The sequence below is a fragment of the Haemaphysalis longicornis genome, unplaced genomic scaffold, assembly GCF_048455015.1.
Source record: "Haemaphysalis longicornis isolate Haplotype H1 unplaced genomic scaffold, Haemaphysalis longicornis Haplotype H1 scaffold_1, whole genome shotgun sequence".
Taxonomy (NCBI): Eukaryota; Metazoa; Arthropoda; class Arachnida; order Ixodida; family Ixodidae; genus Haemaphysalis; species Haemaphysalis longicornis.
The window spans coordinates 352,962,233-352,984,679 of record NW_027526203.1 but is presented as its reverse complement, the minus strand read 5'-3'; the positions used below and the strand labels follow the sequence as shown (position 1 = coordinate 352,984,679).

The window sequence follows — 22,447 nt, the reverse complement described above, 5'->3', positions numbered from 1 at the left end:
GTAATCCTTTCGTAAAACATGGGGCATGCTCGTCAAACAGGGTCATGTAAGACAATATCACTTACAGCAATCGGCCAGTGGCATGTAAGACAACTCCAAAGTGGCGGAGTGCTGTGGAGCTAAAACAAGCACAGTGCGTCCAGTACAAACAGCAGTGCGCATTGATACTTCTATGCTTACATGTATTTTCATAACTTTCATTCTTTACCACATCATTCTTACTGCTGTAAAATGAATATGCACTCCATTTAAGCACAAACAGCTCATTCGTCAAGCTTAAAAGCCATGCCTAATTTGCGTTTGCGTTTGCCGGCCTCAGCCAGTTGCACAGCCGGGCACATACGACATCAGGTTCTGTTGCGGGAAATGAGCTAGTGGGTCGCATGGCCATTCCCTTTTTTCCCAAATTATTTAGTTTATTTGAGCAAAGTGCATGTTAAAAGTGGTGCCAGTATGATTCTAACGAGGCAATCTTTTGAACGAACCAAACTTGTGTTTTGTCTGCATGGCCCCTTTAAGTCCACGATTGCAGCCGATTGGTTTCTTTGCTGCTGCCGCAATGACCTTTACTTCATCATTGTTGATATATAAGTGTGAGCTTCTCTGATTTTTTTGGAAGTGATAATTATTGCACATCCCTTTGGAGGGGTGTACGCTATAAGCTGTCTTCCTCATTCCGAGCAAGTGTTGCCACGATAACGGCGAACGCTGGAGGTTTTTTCTTTGGCCAATCTTTGCCAGTCTCCCAAGTGGGTATGCTTGGCTTGCAAACGTGCGCCGCTGACGCTGGGCAGTCACCGCGAGGCATGCACAGACAAGCGCTCGGCATTTTTTTGGTTTTTTAAACTGCCGGGCGGTCGCCACAATCTTGGCCAATCTCCCTAAGTGGGTGTGCTTGACTTGACAAACGCGGGCAGGGGACGCTGGGCGGCCATAGCGAGGCGCGCACACACAAGCGCTTTTCTTGGTTTTGTTAACTGCCGGGCGGTTGCCGCGAGGGCCGCGCTCACGTGTGCGCGCTCGGCAATGTCTTGGTGTTTTTAACTGCGGACGCGAAGAATTACGATTTGCTACAGAGCTTCGCTCTTAAAAAAATGACAAACACCTGCCTGTACTGCTTGCAACCAAATACCGGTACAATAACATACAAAGGAACAAAACTAAAGGGCGTGCCAAAATGCACATACAATATCCTGGCCAACCTGCGCTGAAAATGGTTAAGCCAAATATAAATTCTGTGCTCAAGCCACAAGGGTGCACGGTGCTTGGGCTACAAAGCACGAGTCTCTAAGCAGAAACAGCAGTGTCGTTGCAGTCCTTGACAAGTGTGTAGGCATAGGTTTTGCTGGTTCTTCTAGAGGAAATAATTACTCTTTTTTTCCTGACTAAGACCAAAGCAGGCAAAAATTCCTTGACATTTCTCAGACTTTCCAGCACTTCCCAAATTAACCAAGAATTCCTAGTTTTCCGGGTAGGCAGGCAGGCATTCTGATTTAACAGAAAGAGCCCCATGTTACTTCTCAATGTCACAAATGAAAATGATAATTATGGGTAGGCATCCTTCATATGCTCTGTCAACAAAATAAATAATTGCAAATTGTCCTCCTTCCAGATAATAAAAATGAACTGAGCTGAAACAACAAAGGAAACTAGTAGCAGTTCCGCAGTAGAAAGCTGTAATGGCCCAAGGGTCTGCTGCTTCACTACTATACTGCCTGCATTCATCAGACCCCCTAAGCTTCAAAAGGAACAACAGTGCAGGCATACACGCTACTGCCTTTTTGACCATCATCTCTGGGAGGTGGCCAGTGGAGCTTAAACCATTCCCCCCACCCGTACCTGAGTTCAAGAATGACGCTCTCCATGCTTGACAATGGCAGCTCACACAGAGACACAACAAACAGGAGATTCCTGAGGAAAGCCACCAGCTCCTTGCGATCGGCCTCCTGCAAAGATACGGCAACAGCTGCTTCACAACTTGCAGCACAGGAACAACCAGGCAAGCCCCTCTGCTAGGGCCATGGAGCAAGAACAAGACAGGAGGGGGAACGATGCTTCCTAACACGGCCAGGTAACGTCACAAGTGCTTGGCCAAGGTTAAGCTGGCAACATCTGTCGCGGGAGAAGAAACTGCGCGGCCACCGCGATCGTCATTTCACTGCGCAGCCCCGCAATGAGTTGTGGCCGCTATCATTTCGTCCATCAGATGCCGCTACCCTCTCTTTTGCCGTCGCAGCTACGAAGCTTTGTATTCCGCGTTGGTTTTCATTGTGACATTATCTGGTCGCTCACCTGTGCTTGCCACAATGGGCCATTTTGCCTCCTATATATTCTTGCTACACGGTTAGGGCAAAGTCCTTTCACAGGTGCCGATCTTCCCACCCATAAGTCACACTGTTGTGTAGGTCATGCCCCAGCTATAATTTGCTCTTTCCCTGAGATATTCCATAATTGAGTCGCACCCTTGCATAGGTCACAAATGTTATGGTGGCTACCATGAGATTCAACCGTAAGCTCTACATGGGTGTACTGTCTATTTTTTATTTGTGAAGAGCAACGGCATACAATGCTCATTGCTCCACTTTACACCCTGCTTCACACCTTGCTCCCTCACAATAGCAGCACCACCAATCTTTCTGATAAGAGGCAAGCCAAAAATATGGCCACACTTTTTGCCCTCTATTACAACAATTCTGGTGAAACTTTGAAAATCTTATACATAGTCACAGCATTGCACAAGTTGCACTACCAGTAATATCGGAAAGATTCATAACAAAGTTGCGGTCACTGACCAAGTCAATTGAAAATAGGTAGACGTTTCAGATCCCACCTGATCACAATGACTGATCAATGAGTGATTAAGGATTCCGCATGGGATCCGAAACGTCAACCTTTTTCAACTGACTTGGTCAGTGATCGCAACTTTGTTATGAACCCATCACCTGGCCAGACGGACTTCTGTCGAACCCTGGAATATCGTGAAGAAATCTGCAACTTCTACATCAGAAAATTGCACTTGCCCAGCCTAAACACTCCAGAATTCTTTTCAGAGTCAAAGCAGGATTTTCAGTAGGGGTGTGCGAATATCAATTTTTTAATTTCGAAGCGAATTCGAATAATAAAAACAAAGTTCGAATCGAATCGAATATTTTTCGAATATTTTTCGAATACGAATACTTATTGTTTTTTGTAAAATTAATGTTTTCACCATCTAGAGACACAAAAACTGCAACTTTATTGCACAACAAATCACACAAAGTAAAATTAGGAAATACACAATACCATTGCACTGAACAGGTTAAGGTCTGCACTCACTTAAATGTTAACATGGAGAAAGGCTAACTGCTCGACATGTTCGGGGAGCAGTGACAACCTCCTGCTCGTCACCACTTTACCAGATACCGAAAACAGCCGCTCACTTTTTGAGACACTAGTAGCTGGCATGCTCGAGCCCGTGCACATTGCCGCGCGCTGATACAGTAAAATCTTGATGATACTAATCTCGCGGGACTGCGAAAAATATTCGTATCATCCGAAATTCGTATGAACCAACACAGACCAAAAAATTTAGCGCTGAAAAAAGTTTTCGTTTATTTCTTTTCCTACTTTCGCGTGAAGAAATTCGTGATTTTTTCTGCTTTTTTTAACCCCCGTGTCGCAAAGCATTCCTTTCTGGAGCACGTAAAGCTTCGCGCTCGTCTCCTCGGAGTCCTCGCTCGCTGTGCCCAAGCTCGCTACGCGCCGCAACAGCCAAGCGTGAACCGCATGGTGCGTTTTTGCACGCGATTCGCTCGCCTCGGCTCTGCGAGCGCTGTATTTTCACGCCCACATCGACGATTTCGCGCCCGCGGTAGCGCCTACCTCGGTCAGAAAATGACGCACGACGCGCGCGGCAGAATGGAGGAGCCTGACTACTTGCGATGAAATCGAGACAGCCGGCTTGGCTCCGCCGGAGATGGTTAGGCTTAGCACCCCGGCAAATATTTTATGGGCGCTTTCACTAGCGGCGCGGATGATGTTTTATAGTACCGTTTTCGCATGCATTATCAGCTCCTTTACCGCGCAAGCAACTTCGTGTCTCCCTTGAGCCGCATTTTAAAGAGCGGTTAGAAGCGGTCGCACGAGCGCCCGCGCCACTGCGCGGCTGGAGCCGACGCCATGTTGACGCCGCCGGCCGCGCCGCGCGCAGCGTGGGGGTGGTTTCGCGGCGGTGTCAGCGCGTTGGGCGTGCGCAGAGCGATTTCGCGAGCAGAAAACAACAGGCCGGGCCGTTTCTGTAGAAAGAGTGACAAACAGGGGAGCGAGAGCCGTCCCTTGCTCGCTCGGCAGTCGGGTGCCTCGCCGGCTCGTTCGTTTCTTCCGCCGGGCCGCGCAGGTCCGTTCGTAACAGCCGAAATTTTTCCCATTGCAAACGATGCAATTTAGCCGGGACTTTTCGGAAATTCGTATCATCCCGAAATTCGCACCCCCAGAATCGTATAATCGAGAGTCCACTGTAAATAAACACCGATACAGACACGCTCTGAATTTTTTTTTTTTTTAGTTTTGGGTGGTTCGAATATTTCGAACAATAAAAGTGTCGTTCGAATCGAATCGAATACCAAAAAATTCGAATCGAATATTCGAAGTTTCGAATATTCGCACACCCCTAATTTTCAGTAATGTGCTGTTTCAATGCTGTAGACACTACTAGACTGGGCAAAAATTTATCATAAAAAATGCCTTGCTAACAGCCATTGAAAGTTAAACCTGCTAATTAAGCAAGAGCAGAGTTCTTTATACAGCTGATGATACAGTCTGAGTAAACAGCAAGAAAGAAACTTGCAGAGGAAAACGCTGCCAAGATGCCCGATGCATATACTGGTCCTACTGCGCTGGTCAACGTGTTCTTTACATCCTGGCTGAAGACTTCTGTGGGAAAAAAGGTAGAAAAGTACATGAGGACTTATGGTATAGTCCAAGACGAAGATCACATGGACGCAAGAACAAAAAAAATTTCCCCTTAATTACATAGTAGAGTTTCGTATCAGAAAACAATGGCAGATGTCCTTGTGAAAGGTGGTTTAGTGGACAGTATGCTACAGGTGTTGCATCCACAAAGCATTCTGACTAAGCCTTAGGATACGCCAACAGGGAAGGTAACATCACCCTAAGGTGTATGATGACTGCTTTATTAATCTAATCCGGGTGCTTTCTGCAGGAACAAATTTAGCATAATTTGTACCACTTGCCTTGAATACCTGCTACGCTACAGCGACACTGCACTTAACCACTGTCAAAAGCAAAATTTTTTTCTCACTTACTCATTTAACCTTGCATCATAGGAATACAGTTACATAGTGATTAAACAAAAAATACTCTCCACAGACAGTTAGCATACTTACTAAAACTGGCCTGTGTGTGAGTGCGTGCATGTATGTGAGTGCATCTAGATATTCTTTTTTTTTTCCCGCAATAAAGTGATAATAAGATATACCAACCCCTTGTGTGTGTGTTGTTACGTTATGCTGCACTACCTACAAATATTACAGTGGCTAAAACACAAGTTGGTTTTCCCGCCTCACATTACTCCCAAAGCATATGAATACAGGTAACGAGCACCACGCAAAGGCAAGAGAGAAGTTTAAGGGACCAAAATACAATGAAGCATCTAACTTCTTGAGAGTAATAAAATTCAAGTTTGGGCTTAGCCTGGTCTATGAGGTGGACTAAAGTGGAGGGCACAAAACAAGCTAGATCATGAGTTTTTTAACAAGCACCAAGTCTCACTTGTACACAAGGAATTTTTTTGATAATTATAAGTGTCAAACGAAACAGGCACATCAGACATCAAAGCCACCAATGTATGTTTCCAGCAGATGTTTTTAGAAGTAATGAGCGCATTCACAGCAGGTTTTCTTCAAGACGAAGAAAAAGCGCACAGTGAAGCCCCAACTGCATACAAGAGCAACAATGGGAAGGGATGTGATGAATGCAACAGGCATGACAGAGTAGAAAGAAGAAGACAAGGCAGCAGAAAACAAAGAACTGAAAAGCAGCAACATAAAAACAGAAAATAGACACGGGGAGTCGCATGCCTGCATTCCAACCTGCCCTGAACACTCAGTGAGCACTGTTTGTCATTCATGAGGTCAAGGTAGCTGAAATGTTTGCGAATAATGCGCGCTTGTCCACACTGATGGAAGCCATTCATCATAGCTGCTCTCATATGCACTGCATCAGTTTAATGGGGGCTGTTACAACACACAGAAGTAATACTGAGATCCTTTTATTTTAATGTTGTTTATAATCTTGTTGTGCTAGCTTCAAGCTTCACACTCAGTGAACGCTTAACTAGAAATTTTTTTAATTATAATTTTTTTTAGAGAGAAAATAAACTACACTGAGTTTGCCAACTGTGGTGCTTAGTCATTGGCCATGAGCCCTTATGCTCTAGCAGCGTCCTCAGCCAGCTGGATAGCCCAGAGACGATCTTCTAGGCGGGAGCTGAGCAGCACGATTTCCCACTGCTCACTGTTAGTGAATTATAATGCAGCTTTGTAATTCTCGCGTTTGTACACTTCATGCACAGTACATTTTTTTCTGGCACAAGCCATTCCCTCCCTCCCCTCCCCTCCTCTCCCCTCTCTCTCTCATTCTGACGAAGAATCAAGGAAAGCTTACTTTGGGCCAAGAGACAAGCTTTGCGCTCCTCCCCCACTCCATGCTATTTCATGAAGGGCTGGGCATCATCAAGCACGCTAGAAAGTCCCCTTTAAAGAATTTTCTGATGTTCTAGTACCTACATCTATAAGCTAGCTAATGGGAAGACATGGTGTCTCCATGTATCAAAGCACCAGCCGGAGCATAGAGAATTGGATTTGGTAGTATATGCTAGAGCACTGCACGGGCCTGATTTTAAGGCCCGAGCCCGGCCCGAGCCCGCTTTGTGAAGCCCGAGCCCGACCCGGGCCCGTAACACCAAGCCCGGGCCCGGCCCGGGCCCGGCCATTCATAAGTGAGCCTAGCCCGGGCCCGGCCCGGGCCCATCATCTCAAGCCCAGGCCCGGCCCGGGCCCGTCATCTCAAGCCCAGGCCCGGCCCGGGCCCATCGTCTCAAACCCACGCCCAGCCCGGGCACGGTCTTTTTTCTAGCCTACAGAGGGCCCGCATGTATGTGACCAGGCCTGGTTTTAGACGTTGAAGAAAATTAGTTTATTATATTTGGTCGAGTATCTTCGTAGCGGGAAATCAGACGGAGCATCTAGTCTGTACAAGCACGCCCTGAATTGTAACGCAAAAAAAAGGGTTAAATAGTACACATAGTTTAGCTCACACCGTCTGCAGTTAACGCCACATGGGCGTAATAATAGCTCGTATTCTTACACGAGAAACACCATCACCTTTGATGGCCAGACTCTTGGCAACTTCATGTGGTTGTTTCGGTCACAAGTTGGTATTAATGAAATTTCTTGCTCTCCATTTGAATCCACGCGTATGTGCGTGCGTTGAAATATTTTCCCTGGAGTGGTTGTTAAGCGGCGGTGCTTCTCTAGCACGCGAGTTTGATTTCCAGCCACGGCAGCCGCATTAAGATTGGTTCGGCATCTAAAACACACGTACATAGACATAGGTGCACAGCTTTAGGGTGGTTTAATTAATTCCTTCCCCTCTAGGGCATTCCTTGTAACCGTATCTTTGATATGTTATACACCAAAATAAAAAATCTTGATGCAGCACATAAAATGTCATTAAAGTTACAGTATAGTGACTATCAGCCCTAGCAAAACACGTTTTCAAAACAATGTGTACAACTAACACCAAGAAGCGCGTAAAAGTATCCTCAGAATATTCAATTTTATGCTCTTTTCTACACTTCACGTCGGAACTATTAACGGCCGGGCCTATGAATTCAAGCCCGAGCCCGGCCCGGGCCCGTGGCGTCGAGCCCGAGCCCGGCCCGGGCCCGCGGCACTGAGCCCGAGCCCAGCCCGGGCCCGAGGCACTGAGCCCGGGCCCGGCCCGGGCCCGCCGATAATCGACTTCGGGCGGCCCGGCCCGGCCCGGCCCGCGGGCCGGGTCGGGCCCGGGCTTTCGGGCCGGCCCGGGCCCGTGCAGTGCTCTAGTATATGCACTTTCAGAAACTAGAAAACAACACGACAAATGATGCATAACAAATGGGTACGCACAGGCATGGCACTGACTTACAGCCAAGGTATATCTGTTCTAGGTGGACAACAGTGACATGGCGAGCAGTGAAGAAGCACATTTAAAAATGCAGGGCATTCCAATTGGCCACAACACAAACCATGTGAACTGCAGCCCCCTCACTCACAAGTTGTGGCGCAACTTATCAGCAGCAGTCCACTAGAAACTCAAGGTCCTCTTTTTAAGGGGCTACTGGAGACAAGCTGCCGCACACCACGCCTATTCTAGACATTTTTGCTGCATCCATACTGCCTACCATCAGCTGGTCATAATTCTTCTTGATCATCACACGCTGCTCAAACTGCAGCACGCATTTTCAGTCACAGCGCGTGTACCGGTACTACATGCCTTGGAGACACCAAATGGATGAGCCTTGCATTACTTGTTGGCAGTTCTTGCTCTAGCATAGCCAGTCGGGGTTGTTTCCATGGGTTCCCATGAGCAAGCAAGCCAACACTGGCGCCCCACCGACATTTCCAGCACGGCATGCAAGACGCCTCCCACAGCCCACTGCTGTCTGCTGCCATGCTCACGCTATCATGTAAATAACCATCATGCCATACAGGGGTATCATGGGAGCAATCCCACTCCTGCCAACGTGCAGCAGTCAGCGCGAGGGAGAGGGACCCTTTTAGCGGTCTGCTCCTGTCTGCCGCCACTTTTTCGCCAAGGCCTGTTGCGCCATTCTAGCAGGCAACCAATGCAGTGCGCAGGAGATTCAAGGGTGCCATTCCACTTCTGTCACGAGCTGCAAGTTGTCGGTGAGCAGGAAGCTCCTAGCAACAACCCACTCCCGTCAACCCGGACTGCATCAAATCCGTGGCCTCTGAAGCCAGGCTGTAGCAGCCCTCCGGAGCAAATGCCTGCAACAGCGGATACAGGGAAAGCCCCACTGCACCCCTATCACCATTCGGAAAGCTTTCCGAGTTACCGGAGGCTCTCTGCACCCAGATACCACAGCCAAGAGCGGCAACCACACGATGGTTCCAAGGCCGCTTTGCACTCAAAACAACCCTTCACAGGCTGCGGGGGATCGCTGTAAGTTAAAAGGGGTCAGAGGACTCCTCAGATGAGATGTATGTCAGCAAAAGTCCCTCTGAATCGAGCACATACATATCCAGCTAAGAAACCCCAATTACAATATTAAAGAAAGGAGAAGAAAAATATAGCATGCCCGTGACAGTGCGAGTTGCGGTGTGCTCGACATTGACAGGAATACCAGCATTACTCGATGCCCACTGGCCGTGCTGCCAAACTTCTTCTTGCAGCTCAGCTTTTGCCCGAGCCGGTCAATGAATTATTTATGTATTTACAAAACTGATCCTTCTGCTGCACCTCTTCCTTCCAAGGAGGAATTAATCATACATGTGTCCTTTTGTTCGGATATACTTTGCTGCACTTAATGACCCTGACATAAACATCTACTTCTGTGTGCTTTTAATAACAATGCCACATTCTGTGAGTGATGGTGTTCTCTCATGGTTTGTTGCGCTGCAGTCAATTTGAGTGCCCGGTATCTTAGAAGTGTTCAGCGAAGGCAGCTAAAACCTCGGTGTGAGCAAGCACCGTGTTTGAAAGCACTTTTCCCTTGCCGTTTTCTTGTTGTCGCACAAATGTTGAGTGGGCTGTCCTTAATTAGGGCAATGATGTGCAGCTCACCACTGAGGGGAACAAGTGCAGAAAAGGCAGGCTTCACTTTGCACTTGGTAAAGGTGTGCCCAAAAACCCGGCAGAAGTTGAAGAGGAGCTCAGATAGTGCATGCACAGTGGTCCGACTGGATGGCTCCATGGAGACAGCAATGCCTGTCAGGAAAGGAAGGCTGGGTGGGAGCACAGGTTGTCAGTTCAGAGCATTGACAGTGACCACAAGTTTGAGCAAAGCAACTCAACAGAACAGTATGCAATTTAGACAGCATATTACGAGGTACCTAAATACTGTTTCAATATGAACAGACTCGCTCCAAACACAGTCACCACTATTTTGTCTTCACGGCCCCTTTAAAGGGACCAGGAAGACGAAATAAGACCCCTACAATTGAAACATTGCCTTGCTGGAATGACACTAACGCCAGTTTTAGCACCAACTTCTATCCGTAGTAAGTTAACCCTTTGAGGGTCACGGCCGTACATGTACAGCATCGGCAAACACTTTCAAAATGGTCAATGACGTACATGTACGGCATTGCTTGTATCTTTAAAAGGCGCGCCTTTTTCGCCAACTTCTCTTGCCACACTTCGGAAATATGTCAAATTTTTTTCTTGCACCGATGGCTCTTGTTTTTATTTTTTTATGATTTACTTCAGAGCCGCGCTGGCTATCGTTTGCGCATCCGTTAACTAGGGGGCACGCTGGGTATCGCCCACCTGGCGCTCTCGCTTCTTGTGCCTGCCACAAACCAAGGTCGCCTGCGAAACTGATCAGGCTCTTTTCTCCTTTTTATTTTCTATTTTTTAGGAGCGGTGCGCCATCTATCGCTCGTGCATCCGGCTGGTTTTGGTATCGTCCTCCGTGCGCTTCCCGCTTTTTGCGCCCGCGAAACTGATGTCTATCTGATTTTGATTCCCTCAAAAGGTGCCGGCTTGTTACTCTCTCGTTTTTATTTAGAATGTTTCTTGTGTTACTCATGGATAAAACACATATATGTCACAACATAAACAATTTTTTTGCCACTTTATGGTCACCCTAAAAAAATTACTATGATTTTTTCTTGAAATAGATTTATCCGAAGAATTTATATCAGCAATAAAAAAAATCGACCCTGGGGGGTTGCATTTGACAAAAAAATTCGACCCTCAAAGGGTTAAATGACCACAAAAACAAAAAAAAAAAGGGTGGTGACTCATTAGCTACTTTTCAGCACTCAACTTGCGACATTGGCAGTCTAATTTGTGTAACTGACTGATGTTTGCCAAATTAACCAAATACTGGCTTGCAGCTGGACCCCATTATGAAGCTGCACCAATTTTTTGAGTGACTCTAGCAACAGCATGTCCTCTCCGTAAAACGAAATAACCGCAAACAAATTAAGGCTGCTGTTCCTTCTCCGAAGGCACTGAGGGTGCAGGTGAGCTCAAACTGTCCAATTCTAGTAAATTCCATCTCCCAAAGCAAGAACAGAGCCCATGGCCATGCCACTTCACGGTGTGGGCTTATTACATGTTGGAACAACCCGCTGGATTTTACTAGGTTTGATCCCCAATTCTGAACTTCCTATTTCTTCACGACAGCATTGAGTCAGTGTACTGACTACCTGTTTTTGGCTGCTTCCCCAAGACCATCACAAAGCCCTTGCAGAATCGGCAGACACGCTTTATTCCTACTTCGAAAGAAAGCTTGCTCAATTTTTCATTCTATGGGACCAGAAAGGCACCAATGAACTCGTTCTCCTAATCACGATCTTCAGTTAACGAGTGAACTATTCACCAAGGAGACTTATTTACAAAACCAAGAAGTAGGGATGGGCGAATATAGATTTTGAGGTTCGAAGCGAATTCGAAGCGAATAGTGATTTGGTCGAATAATTTCGAATCGAATAGTTCGAATAGTACATATTGCAAATCACAGACAAATGAGCAACTTGTGACCTGATCACTAATGTACACAGTTTTTTCTAATAATTAGAACTCACGTAGGCACAGCATTGTGTAAAATTATTACCAGTTGAACATTTATTGCAAAATCTTACACACAGCTTTCCTTTGCTGTATTCACAAGTTTTCATGAAGAAATGCCTGTTGCGCCACATGCTCTGGTGCAGCAGTTTCCGCCGGCTGCTCATTCACAAGTTTAAGCGCCACCTAGAAACTCGCAGAGTTAAGCGCCGCCTAGAAGCTCCGCTAAAAAAAAAGTATTGTAGCCACTAGTATCCTCGGCCGTAGCCAAGTAAAGCGCAAGTGGCTGGCCGCCATTTTGAATAGGCTCGCTTAGTGCGGCGTACTGCCGCATTGAGCGAGCCTATTCAAAATGGCGGCATGCCTATTCAAAATGGCGGCCTGTACAAGTCTGCTGGCTTGGTGCCGCTATGTTCGGAGCGGTGTCGTTTCAGTGCCGCCTTTTTTTTTAACCTAAAGTGTGCTGGCGGCCGAGAGCTTCGTCGAACCTCTAGGCAAGGCAGCAACTCGGCAGTGCCGGCACTGATAATAGAAATGTCCGCGTTGGTGGGTCTTGAGCCAAGCCTGGGGTAACTCTCGGAAAGCTTGACTGAAAAGCTTGGCTTTTAGCTGCCTATTCGGGAGCATCGAATAATTCGAAAATATCGAATACCTGCATTCGGATCGAAGCGAATAACGAATAGAGAGCTATTCGATCGAATATTCGACAATACCGAATATTCGCCCATCCCTACCAAGAAGCCCAGTTGCTGCTCCAGTCAACCCTTCGGGTCAATGTGCTCGAAACTGCCAGGTGGCTGGCCTCGTGGACAACACATGTCTTTACCGTTATTTTTTAGTTGGTAGCGGTGCCCCATCACTTGTTTGTTGAATTCAAGTGTTTTTTTTTTTCCAAATAGAGATTGTTTTTCGTAACTTAACCTGTAGCTTATTATAAAAAAGTCCTGCCACTTCTGTCCTTGATCCAATGTAGGCATGGAAAATCAGATAATTAATGAAGGAGAAAATTCTTCAATTCACAGTAGCTCTACGAAACAAAGATAGTGTAAGTAGCACAGTGGGGGAGATGATGAACAGAACATTATTTGTGTAACTTTTTGAGTATTCCACACAAATATTTTTATCTGTATATGCTTGGTGGCAAAGTTTTTAACAAAGGTCTGAATGAATGCTGGGTGAAATATTTTTCCTGCAACTTATATTACTCTTATAAAGCATTTTTACAGCACCCTCCAGCAGCCAGGCCTCTAAAATGCTTCACGATGCAGTAGGCAGCAAGGTGCATCAAACGGGTGGAGGAGATTTATCGGATATTTACAGCATTCATTTCAAATCATTTTTCTGAATTCTTTTTCTGAGCAAGGCAAATCAGATTTAAAATGAGAGTAATACTGATTGCGATACTACCGTATATAAACCTGCATATATAATCACCTCCATACGTACATATTTAAACGCGCCAGCAAAGACCCAATAGTGGAATAGGCCCTATATAGATTTCAAAGAGCAGAAAACGGTGTAGGGAAGACTCGGTAAAGGCATAGTAAGCCTTAATAGCTGACAGCGATCTGCATACAGAGTGGAGACGCTAAGAGCTTAGCACAAGGTGGAGACAAACCCAGGGCGCAACAACTCAACACACTGCCGCATGCAGACAAAACGCACACAGGCATACAGGATGCACCCGCGATATACTTTTCCATCCTGTGCATACCATGCAGCATTGTTAGACATTCCACTTAACATCAGCATAAGGAGTACCTCCATATTTTCAAATAAACACCACATCAATCACTCACAGCATGGACTACAAGCTCACAACATGGTCCAACTGCTCCTTAATCTGGCAAAGTGATCAGACAACGTTTACCGATTGTCGCGTCACCTATGGGGCTAAGTTAAAATGTGAAATTTTGAACGGTGATAAATTCCGATGAAAATCACAGGGTGGATTTATTTTAACACCATTAGCACCCACAATTACAAAAAAAAAATTTCTCAATCTTCTCATGCACCCCAGTTGTCATACGCTTTTTTGTGTTTTTGACCTATTTTTTCCCACAGTTGTGATGCCAAATAGAAAAATAATCTAAAAGGATGCACCAAAGTGGCATTTTGTGCACGTCTTGCAGCAATGCAATTTCTATTTGTATTAATTTAATTCTACTATATTGAAAAAGAAAACCATCCACTTTGAAATGTAAAAATGCACTGCAAACAGAATAAAATAGCAAACAGTAGACTAAAAGTATTCACATACATCTAAAAAAAAGTTTAGGAAATGCACATATTACTTAAAAGTGCACCCACAATCTTGCCTGTTTTTCACTCTGTCTTTTTCTTTTTCCTATTCAGAGAAATACTATAAAAACAGTGCGGACACAGCTGCAAAAGCTTGCTTTTCTACACAAGCAGAATGTAAGGAAGAACTTACAATTTGCTGAGAAGCCAGTCATAGGCAGGCCATGTCTTGTACCATTCTTGTCCAATGTGCTCGTCGAATGCTACTATTATGGCAGGCATATTTACAGTATAACTTGAGATCTTCAATGGATCAAGAAGAGCATTCTGCGGCGGCAGCAGCCTGTCATCTGCAATTCCAAAAAGTTCAAATCCAATTTTTCAGCTCACCGCCACAGGCTGAGCACAAATAGTCACATGGGTAGACAATGTAACTCTGGTCTTCAGCATAGTACGGTTCGTTATACAGCTGCTGCAGCAACAGGAAACAAACAAACCGAGAGGGCTTTACTGAAACTTCGCCACAACAAAAGCTGCCACTTCACACACATAACAAGGGTGTGGGAACAAAATCATTTTCGCTGTGATTCTTATGTCATTCCGAGCTATACGGTGCAATTCTGGGCCAGCTCTGGAACAAAAAAATAATGGCTCGTAACAGCTGGAGTCATTCCTATTGCATGTACAAAAAAAAATATTTCACAAAATTAAAAGAAGCCTTCTTTTTTACTAACCTAAGCTCAAAAACATCATAAGACGATGCCCATTGAGTACTGATAAAACAGTTCAAATTATGAAGGCACATTCGGGGATATACACTGTATAGTGACTTTAAGCAGCAATCAAAACAAAAAACACCGATGCATTTTCCTTCCGGCAATTTAGAATTATATAACTTGTGCATCATACCTAAAGAGTGCCTTGGTGCAAGATCATCTCAAGAGCATCACGTCATGAAGTGCGCTTAGCGACAAGATACCTTTGGTCTGGTAAGGTAGACTCAGGTGCCAAAAGTGAAAATGCTGGTCCTACATTAACCTGCATGGCAGGTGTGCTAACAGCTATTTGCACAAAAGTGTGGAGTTCTGGGTAGAACCAGCATTTTTCTTCTCAGAACTGCAATACATTTAGAAACTGTGAATTCTTTTCAAGCAATTTTTAGCAAACAAACAATATCGACAGGGCGTAGCATAGCTGTCAACTAAAACTGCAACCTGCCACCAGTTTCCTTCTTTTTGAGAAGCGAGTATTTTCAGGTCTCCTAAGCATTGCAACTCCATCTACTACGTTTTTTGTAACTATCTAGCCTCATTCGGAGCAGTTCACAATAAGCTTGACAAGTTTGTTATTCTTCTATGGCAACCTTTGATTAAAGTTAAGTTGTATTCTGTCTTCCTAACTACTTTAGTGGTTTACCAGAGTAATAACTGTTTGCTTTTTTTGCTTCTTTTTTTAATGACCACTAAGTGTCTAAGCAATGGCAGGCACGCCTAATACGCTAGGTGGGAGTGTCATGAGGTGGTTCAGCATCTGGCCTAGTAATAATGTGACGGCACTGAAAACCACGAAGTTAATTTTTCGGTTTTACTACAAAGTAAAAATAATGCAACATTTTGATTTCGCTTGTGCTCCCTCAAAAATAGCATTTCTTTTTTTGAATTTTCATTCAAGTAATTTTATGACAATGTCATGAGGTGGTTTGTCATTAGTAATAACATGTCATGAGTAATGTCATGAGCAATAACATGAAAATATAAAAAAAACTAAAGCTGAATTCCAATGGCAAGTCTGGAGTACTTTCAGAGCAACTTCTTCGCTTTGTTTGGAGCAAACGCGTTCCAATGGCAGATCAGGAGCAGCCAAATCCTGTTCTAATGGCAGATCGAGAGCACCGATGCAGACAAGGTTGCTCCGTGGAGCAAAAAGAGTTGCTCCCCCGAAATCAACGGAGTCAGCCGGAACTCGTGGGGCACTCGTGACATTGTCACCGTCTGCCTCTGGTATATTCTCCTTTTCAAACTGCCATGGCATCTGCTCGGCAAATGCGCGCAACGTCCACGATGGCAATACATGCTGCACGACGTGTCACACTTGTGCCTTAGACGAGGAAAGCAAGTGCGACGCCAAACTTGGAATCAAGTGGCGAGCAGCTCAGCTAGCTCCATCTCGAACAATGACTGGGTGGACATAGTGTGTAAACGTGCATTTGGCATCTGATTTTTTTTTTTTGGCCTGCCTATGAAAAGTCCGGTGAAGTTTTTATCAAGGTCGGCGTTGGACGCCATCGAGGCTAAAGTCATAAATGATCTAAGTTGAGACTAGAAAAGGAGAAAACCAGGGTGTCGAACCGGAACCGAACCGAACCGAAAACCGGAACTGAACCGGTATTTTTGCTGGAACTGAACCCGAACCCGAACCGTTATTTTTTGAGCACGCTGAACCCGAACCGGAACTGAACCGAAAAAAGAAATAACGGTTACCGGTTCATGCCGAAACGGTTCGACCCTCTGTTGTTGACATTGCACAGTCAATGCAATTCAGGCTTTTTTTTCTTTCACGTACCATCAACTTCGTACCTGCTCGCTCACTTCCCCCTCCAGACAATTGAACACTATCACGCTCTATGTAACAACAAGGGAAATGAATGAGCACCAATGTAGCAATGGTCTGTTGCTGCTGGAAGCGCGAGCGTAGTGGAAGCTGACCAAAGGAAATGTCATTCTCCGCAGCTTGCAGGGGATATAAAACGACTTTGCCCTTCCCTAGCTGCAACTTTAGTGGAGAAATCAGGCTGCAGGAGTGCTCCAGTGTGCAGCAGCGAAAGCCCGATGTGTGCAAACCTTTTCCATTTCATAATTTGTTTAAAAGGTTCGACACCTGAAAATTGTAATATCTGACAAATTTGACCGCAGGAGCTGCTCAGTGGCTAAACCGCTTGATGCTGACCACAAGTGGCTTCGATGTCCCTTACCCACGACCATTTGTGAGGACAGTACAGTGGACAAGCTCCGTTTTTTACAAGTACAAATAACAACAGATATGTCAGGAAAAACTGTTAAGGTGCGCACTTAATCTCTTGGCAAGAAACTGCAGTCCTCGACCTTGTCTTGGAAGCAGAAACAGTAATAAATCAGATGACACGTGCAGAAAGGACGGCCGGTACCTCACACTGTCCCATTCGCCGAGCGATCATCTTTTCTGCTTGTTCTGCAGTTTTTTCTCTTTCAGATCTGCTTTTTTTTCGAAGGTGCACTTGTACTGACTGCCCAACTCGCTACATTACTTCTACTGCTACTCGATCCGGAGGGGAGTACTGATTTGATTTGATTGTGGGGTTTAACGCGCCGACCCAGCACAGGCGATGAGGCGCGCCGTAGTGGAGGGCTTCGAATTAATTTTGACCACCTGGGGATCTTTAACATGCGCCGAAATTTCGTACACACGGGCGTTTTTGCTTTTCGCCTCCATCAGAAAAGCGGCCGCTTCGGCCGGGAATCGAACACGCGACCTCGCGCTCAGCAGTGCCTTAGCCACTGAGCCACCGAGGCAGGTCAGAGGGGAGTACTGCTGTGGACGAATTAAAGAGCGCCTACCCAAAAACGTTCTTCTCATGCTCCGCGCGTAAAATTTCCCTTTCATTTTGTAACAGCATAATCTGTTATAAGATTACGCAATGTAGCACACTTGAACGATGGCCGGGGGTCAGGCGGTACGATGACATACTGATTGTAATGCACACATCCAGTATAGCTTTCGCAAAAGGAATTGCAGTGGTCAGAGCAATAATGCAGTGACTGAGCGTTAACTAAAGCTTACTTTTAACAAAAGTGTGGCTAACACATTCGATAGGGTGACAGCTAAGAAATTATTCAGGGTGACCAAATGATCTAATTCATTGGTAGTATTTATGTGCCTGTAGTAGGGTTTTTCTGTTTTGTTACAAATATAAAAAAAAGTGCGCTATTGGTATTAAGCGCTGATATTTCAACACGCCAGTACGCAGACCTATATTTAAGGCTTCAAGGTAATCGTGATAGGCGATTCCATAGCGACGATTGCGATTTCAACAAAAAATGAAAGGGCAGAATATATATCCCACCGTCATATCTCTTGGCGGTGGCTTTATGAATAGTTGCTAGGACAACATAAAGTCTGGACGAGAAAGTAGGTAGTAAATCGTCACCACTCCATCTGTTTTTCTAATATCTCGTGATTATTTAAAGTTTGCTTTGCAATTGCGCCACTGCCCTTGGGGAACAGCAGCATTTTGAATTTTTGTTTGTGTTTTGACTTTACTGTCGCTTTAAACTACTAAATGTTTTTTTTTTCTAATTTCAGTGACAATTCAACTCATCGAACCGGTTCGCGAACCGGTTCAAGCTCCCGAACCGGTTCGCGAACCGGTTCGGCACGTGATTTTGTCGAACCGGAACTGAACCGGAACGAAATTATTTCACCCGAACCCGAACCGTAACCGAACCGGTATTTTTTTCGGTTCGACACCCTGGAGAAAACGTTTGCAGGGAAGCAGACACCTTTGGAAGGGCTCGAACATAAAGGCTGCCGGAAAATTCCTCTTCTCGTCATGCTTCAGCATTCACTCCGGTGGGAGTGGGTGTGTTCAAAAGGCAGCTTTGAAGGACCTGCTCTACAGGGAGAAGCAGGCTCTGCAGCAGAGCTTGGCGACCGCTCCAGATCTGCCATTGGAATTCAACATATGGCTGTTTCTGGAGTGCCGTCCGACGGTACTACAGTGTAGACCATTTATAACGTAACCGCTTATAGTGCGGGACTGGATATAACGTGGGTTTCTGTGGCCACCAGTTTGCCTCCCTTAGAAACCAATGCATATGCATACTTCTTAAAATGCGGTTGCCCGAAGCACAATACCGTTTATAGTGCGGTTTTTTGGTAGGTGCGCTGACCGGCACAGCTGGGGCATCATTTTAGGGTTGTGAGAAAGAAAAAAAAAAAAAAAAAGACAGAATCAGCCATCCGATTCAGTACGCGCTCCCTGCTTTCCTCTATCTTCGACATAGGGGAGGAAAAAAAAAAAAAAAAACGGGCGCCCTTTTGTTTGCGTGTTCCATTTGCACTCACGTGATAACCAAAACTGCCCTTGCTTGATTATGCACCTCAGAAGACAGCGAGCCCTCCCCGCCGCAGATGGTAAGTTGTTTCTATTAAAATGTTGGCAGATAAGCAGCTGCCCTTTCACTTTTCGAACATTTGGAGATAGCGAGCCGCGCCACTGGAGGTTTCTTATAAGCAACCGCCTTCGGCATCATGAACGCAAGCTGGAAGGGGGGTGGAACCATTTGCGTTCTTATCACGCTATATCACCGCATCCCATCCCTTCATAGGCGCTAAGGAACACAGCCATGCTCCTTCAAAACACGAACACAAAGGAAGTTAAAGCTGTGCTCGCAGTTTGTAAGACCGCGAAGAAGCTTGTCAGACCCTTCAGCAGTGGCTGATAGGGGAAAAAAGACGAAATTAATACCACGCCTCTGTTTTTAAGAGGCCTTTGTTTAAGTGATGATAGACAAAGAATGATTGAAACTTAGATAGCGATGTGGCTGGATTCGCACATGCTTTGTTTACAGTGTGGTACCGTTTATAGTGCAGATTTTCGCAGCTCCCGCGAAATACCGTATTTACTCGAATCTAATGCGCACCTTTTTTCCGGAAAAATAGGTCCCCAAATCACATGCACATTACAATCGAGTACGACTCAAAACTGCGGTACCATATCGCCATCAATGTTTCAAGATGGCTGCTTCACTACTGAACGCGTAGCCAACGCTTCGTAGTCGGCGTATGTTTGCCTTCGTTGTGTGGGGATCCGCTAGATCCCCTTTCCTCCTCCCGCGAGCGCGGCGTTCAAACCAGTGCGCTTTCCCGCGCCGTGTGTGACGTCGCCTCGTGGGCCGACGCGCCGGCGGGCACCGACTGCACCGCCGCCCGCCGCTGTCGCTCCTCCTCACCCGGGAACCTGCCTCCCCTCCCCCGCACCTTTAGAAGCGCGGTGCGTGCACTTCGGTCTCTCTCTTGCTCTCTTGCTCTTGCCCCATGGATAGGAGAGATGGGGAATGGAAGAGATCGGAGCCGGATAACCGAGGCACTGCTTGTCCCAGGTTGGCTCGTCTCCTCCCCGCCGCGCCGTTCGGCCGGGACCTGCTTTTGGCCCTGCTCAGACACGCAGGGTAGGCCTACCCCTACCTTGCGAGTGGCCCACGTGCAACCTCGGCCATGCCCGCCCGTTCGGGCAGGGCCTTAGGAAGCGCGTTGGTACAGTGTAGTTCTTAACCTTGTCTTGGCGTTTGTTATGCGCTGTACCACTCGGCCAATAAACCCCCCGGTTCGTCCTGGCCCTTTGGAGCCTGTCGTCGCCTTTGTCGGTGAGTCGAACCCGTCGCGGCGTCTCCCTCGTGGACGCCGCGAACCTCTCTGGGGCTTTTTGGATGGGTCATTTCCGGGCGTGGGGAACACCCTGAACCCCACTTCGGCCCGCCTAGGGCCCATCGAGCCCACATTGGCGCCCAACGTCTCTAGCGAAGCTAGCCCGGGTCCTCTGCTATCCCGTATGTAGGCCCATCTAGCCCACAGTTGTCTGCATAGTCTCTTTGTGCGTTCCTCTGTTCTTTCCGCCATGGAGTTTCCCACTGCGAAGACATGGTGGGTTCACCCCGATGCTGCGTTTAAGAAGAAAGTAATCTTGCGCTCGGAGAGCGATGGAAATCGAGCCGCGTCACGTGCGTTCAGTGTTCCGGACACTTGCGTGTGGGACTGGTGCAAACAGAAAGAGAAAATTTTCGCAAGCAAGGCGACACGGAAAGGGTTCAGCAGACCAAAGAGGGGGCGATATCCCCAAAAAGAAGACCTGCTGGCGGAGTACGTGCACCAGCAGTGAGCGGCTCAGAGACTTGTAACAACATAGCTGCCGGGGCAGCGTTGTCGCTGCCCCGGACCGTCGTCATGGTGACTGTCTTTCCAGCAGTAACTGGCACATTTCATTTCGTGCCACCTTTTGCTATAAACCTTGCTTGCTCCAAGTGAGAAAAAGTTGCATTTTTGTATTAAATAATGAAAGTCTAGTGCGCGTTACAATCGAGGACATAGCGTTTTTTTATTCTTCGGACCGTGAAAAATGGGTGCGCGTTACAATGGAGGGCGCGTTAGATTTGAGTAAATACGGTACATATATAAGCACACCACTAAAGTGACGCGCACCGGCGTTTCGATAAAAAAAATGCCGCATCTAGCAATAATTCACTCTCCATGAATGTAACCTAAACTAACCTAACATAACCTAACGAACAGAAAAAATCGTTTTAAGCCGTGCAAACTAACAAAAGCCATAAAAATTATAATTACAACTTAAAAAAAAAATTAAAGAAGGCAATATAAGCACACCACTAAAGTGACGTGCACCGGCGTTTCGATAAAAAAAATGCCGCATCTAGCAATAATTCACTCTCCATGAATGTAACCTAAACTAAGCTAACATAACCTAACGAACAGAAAAAATCGTTTTAAGCCGTGCAAACTAACAAAAGCCATAAAAATTATAATTAAAACTTAAAAAAAAAATTAAAGAAGGCAAGAGCGGAACTTGATCCGCCACCCTTAGTAATAGGAGGCTATGACGAAACGTCTAGACCACAACAGTAGACGTTATGGCCTGAGTCAGCCCAGTCTTAAAAATTCGAATGTCGACAGACGGCACTCTAGCCATGGCTGTAGCGCTGAGCTGGAGTGCTGTCAGACACCAATCTAGACACTGTGAAAAACTAAAGGTGACTTCGTTTTGCTAAGCGCAAAAAATAATGTAACATTTCAGTTTCATCCATGTTCCTGAAAAAAAAAAAAAAAGTTTTTTTCTGTTTTTAATTCGAGTAACATTAAGACACCCCACTGAGACTATAGTGATATAAGCCTGAGAAAAGAATCAGCTGAACAAAGTTGATAAAAATAGTGAAAAAAGACTAGAGGTATGCAAATATTCGAAACTGTGAACATTACGTGAATAGTGTACTATTCAATTCGATTCACAGCACAGTTTTCCGTTCGGAGTATTTGAAATTTTTGAGTATTTGAAATTTACAAAGAATGCAGCAATAAATGTTGGCCCTACCACATGCATGCAAACTCTAAACCCTTTGATTGGCCATTTCACAGAACATTGAAGCTATGCAAAATAGCCTTACACGTGTAACCTTGCATGCAACAAGAGCATGTAAATATCTGGTTTATGCTAGCTGAAGCAGAATGCTACTTGTGTAACAGAACAGATAGAAAACAGACCCATACACTGCATTGTTTGTGCACTAATCAGTCCATCATTGTTCAGTTCATGAAAACTAAAAGTTGGGCAAGTTCATATACAGTTATGGTAAATAGGTAC

General features: G+C 45.8%; 1 protein-coding gene across 1 annotated transcript in view; it reads right to left on the bottom strand.

Moving 5' to 3' along the window:
* Window positions 1-22,447, bottom strand: part of LOC144154890 (RAB11-binding protein RELCH homolog) — a 91,780-nt gene that overhangs the window by 29,179 nt on the left and 40,154 nt on the right. The window contains exons 14-17 of the mRNA XM_077685984.1: window positions 14,234-14,390; window positions 9,847-10,007; window positions 4,826-4,911; window positions 1,840-1,946 (exon numbers count right to left, since the gene is read on the bottom strand). Coding sequence (XP_077542110.1) covers window positions 1,840-1,946; window positions 4,826-4,911; window positions 9,847-10,007; window positions 14,234-14,390 — 511 coding nt within the window. The remainder of the gene's footprint in view (window positions 1-1,839; window positions 1,947-4,825; window positions 4,912-9,846; window positions 10,008-14,233; window positions 14,391-22,447) is intronic.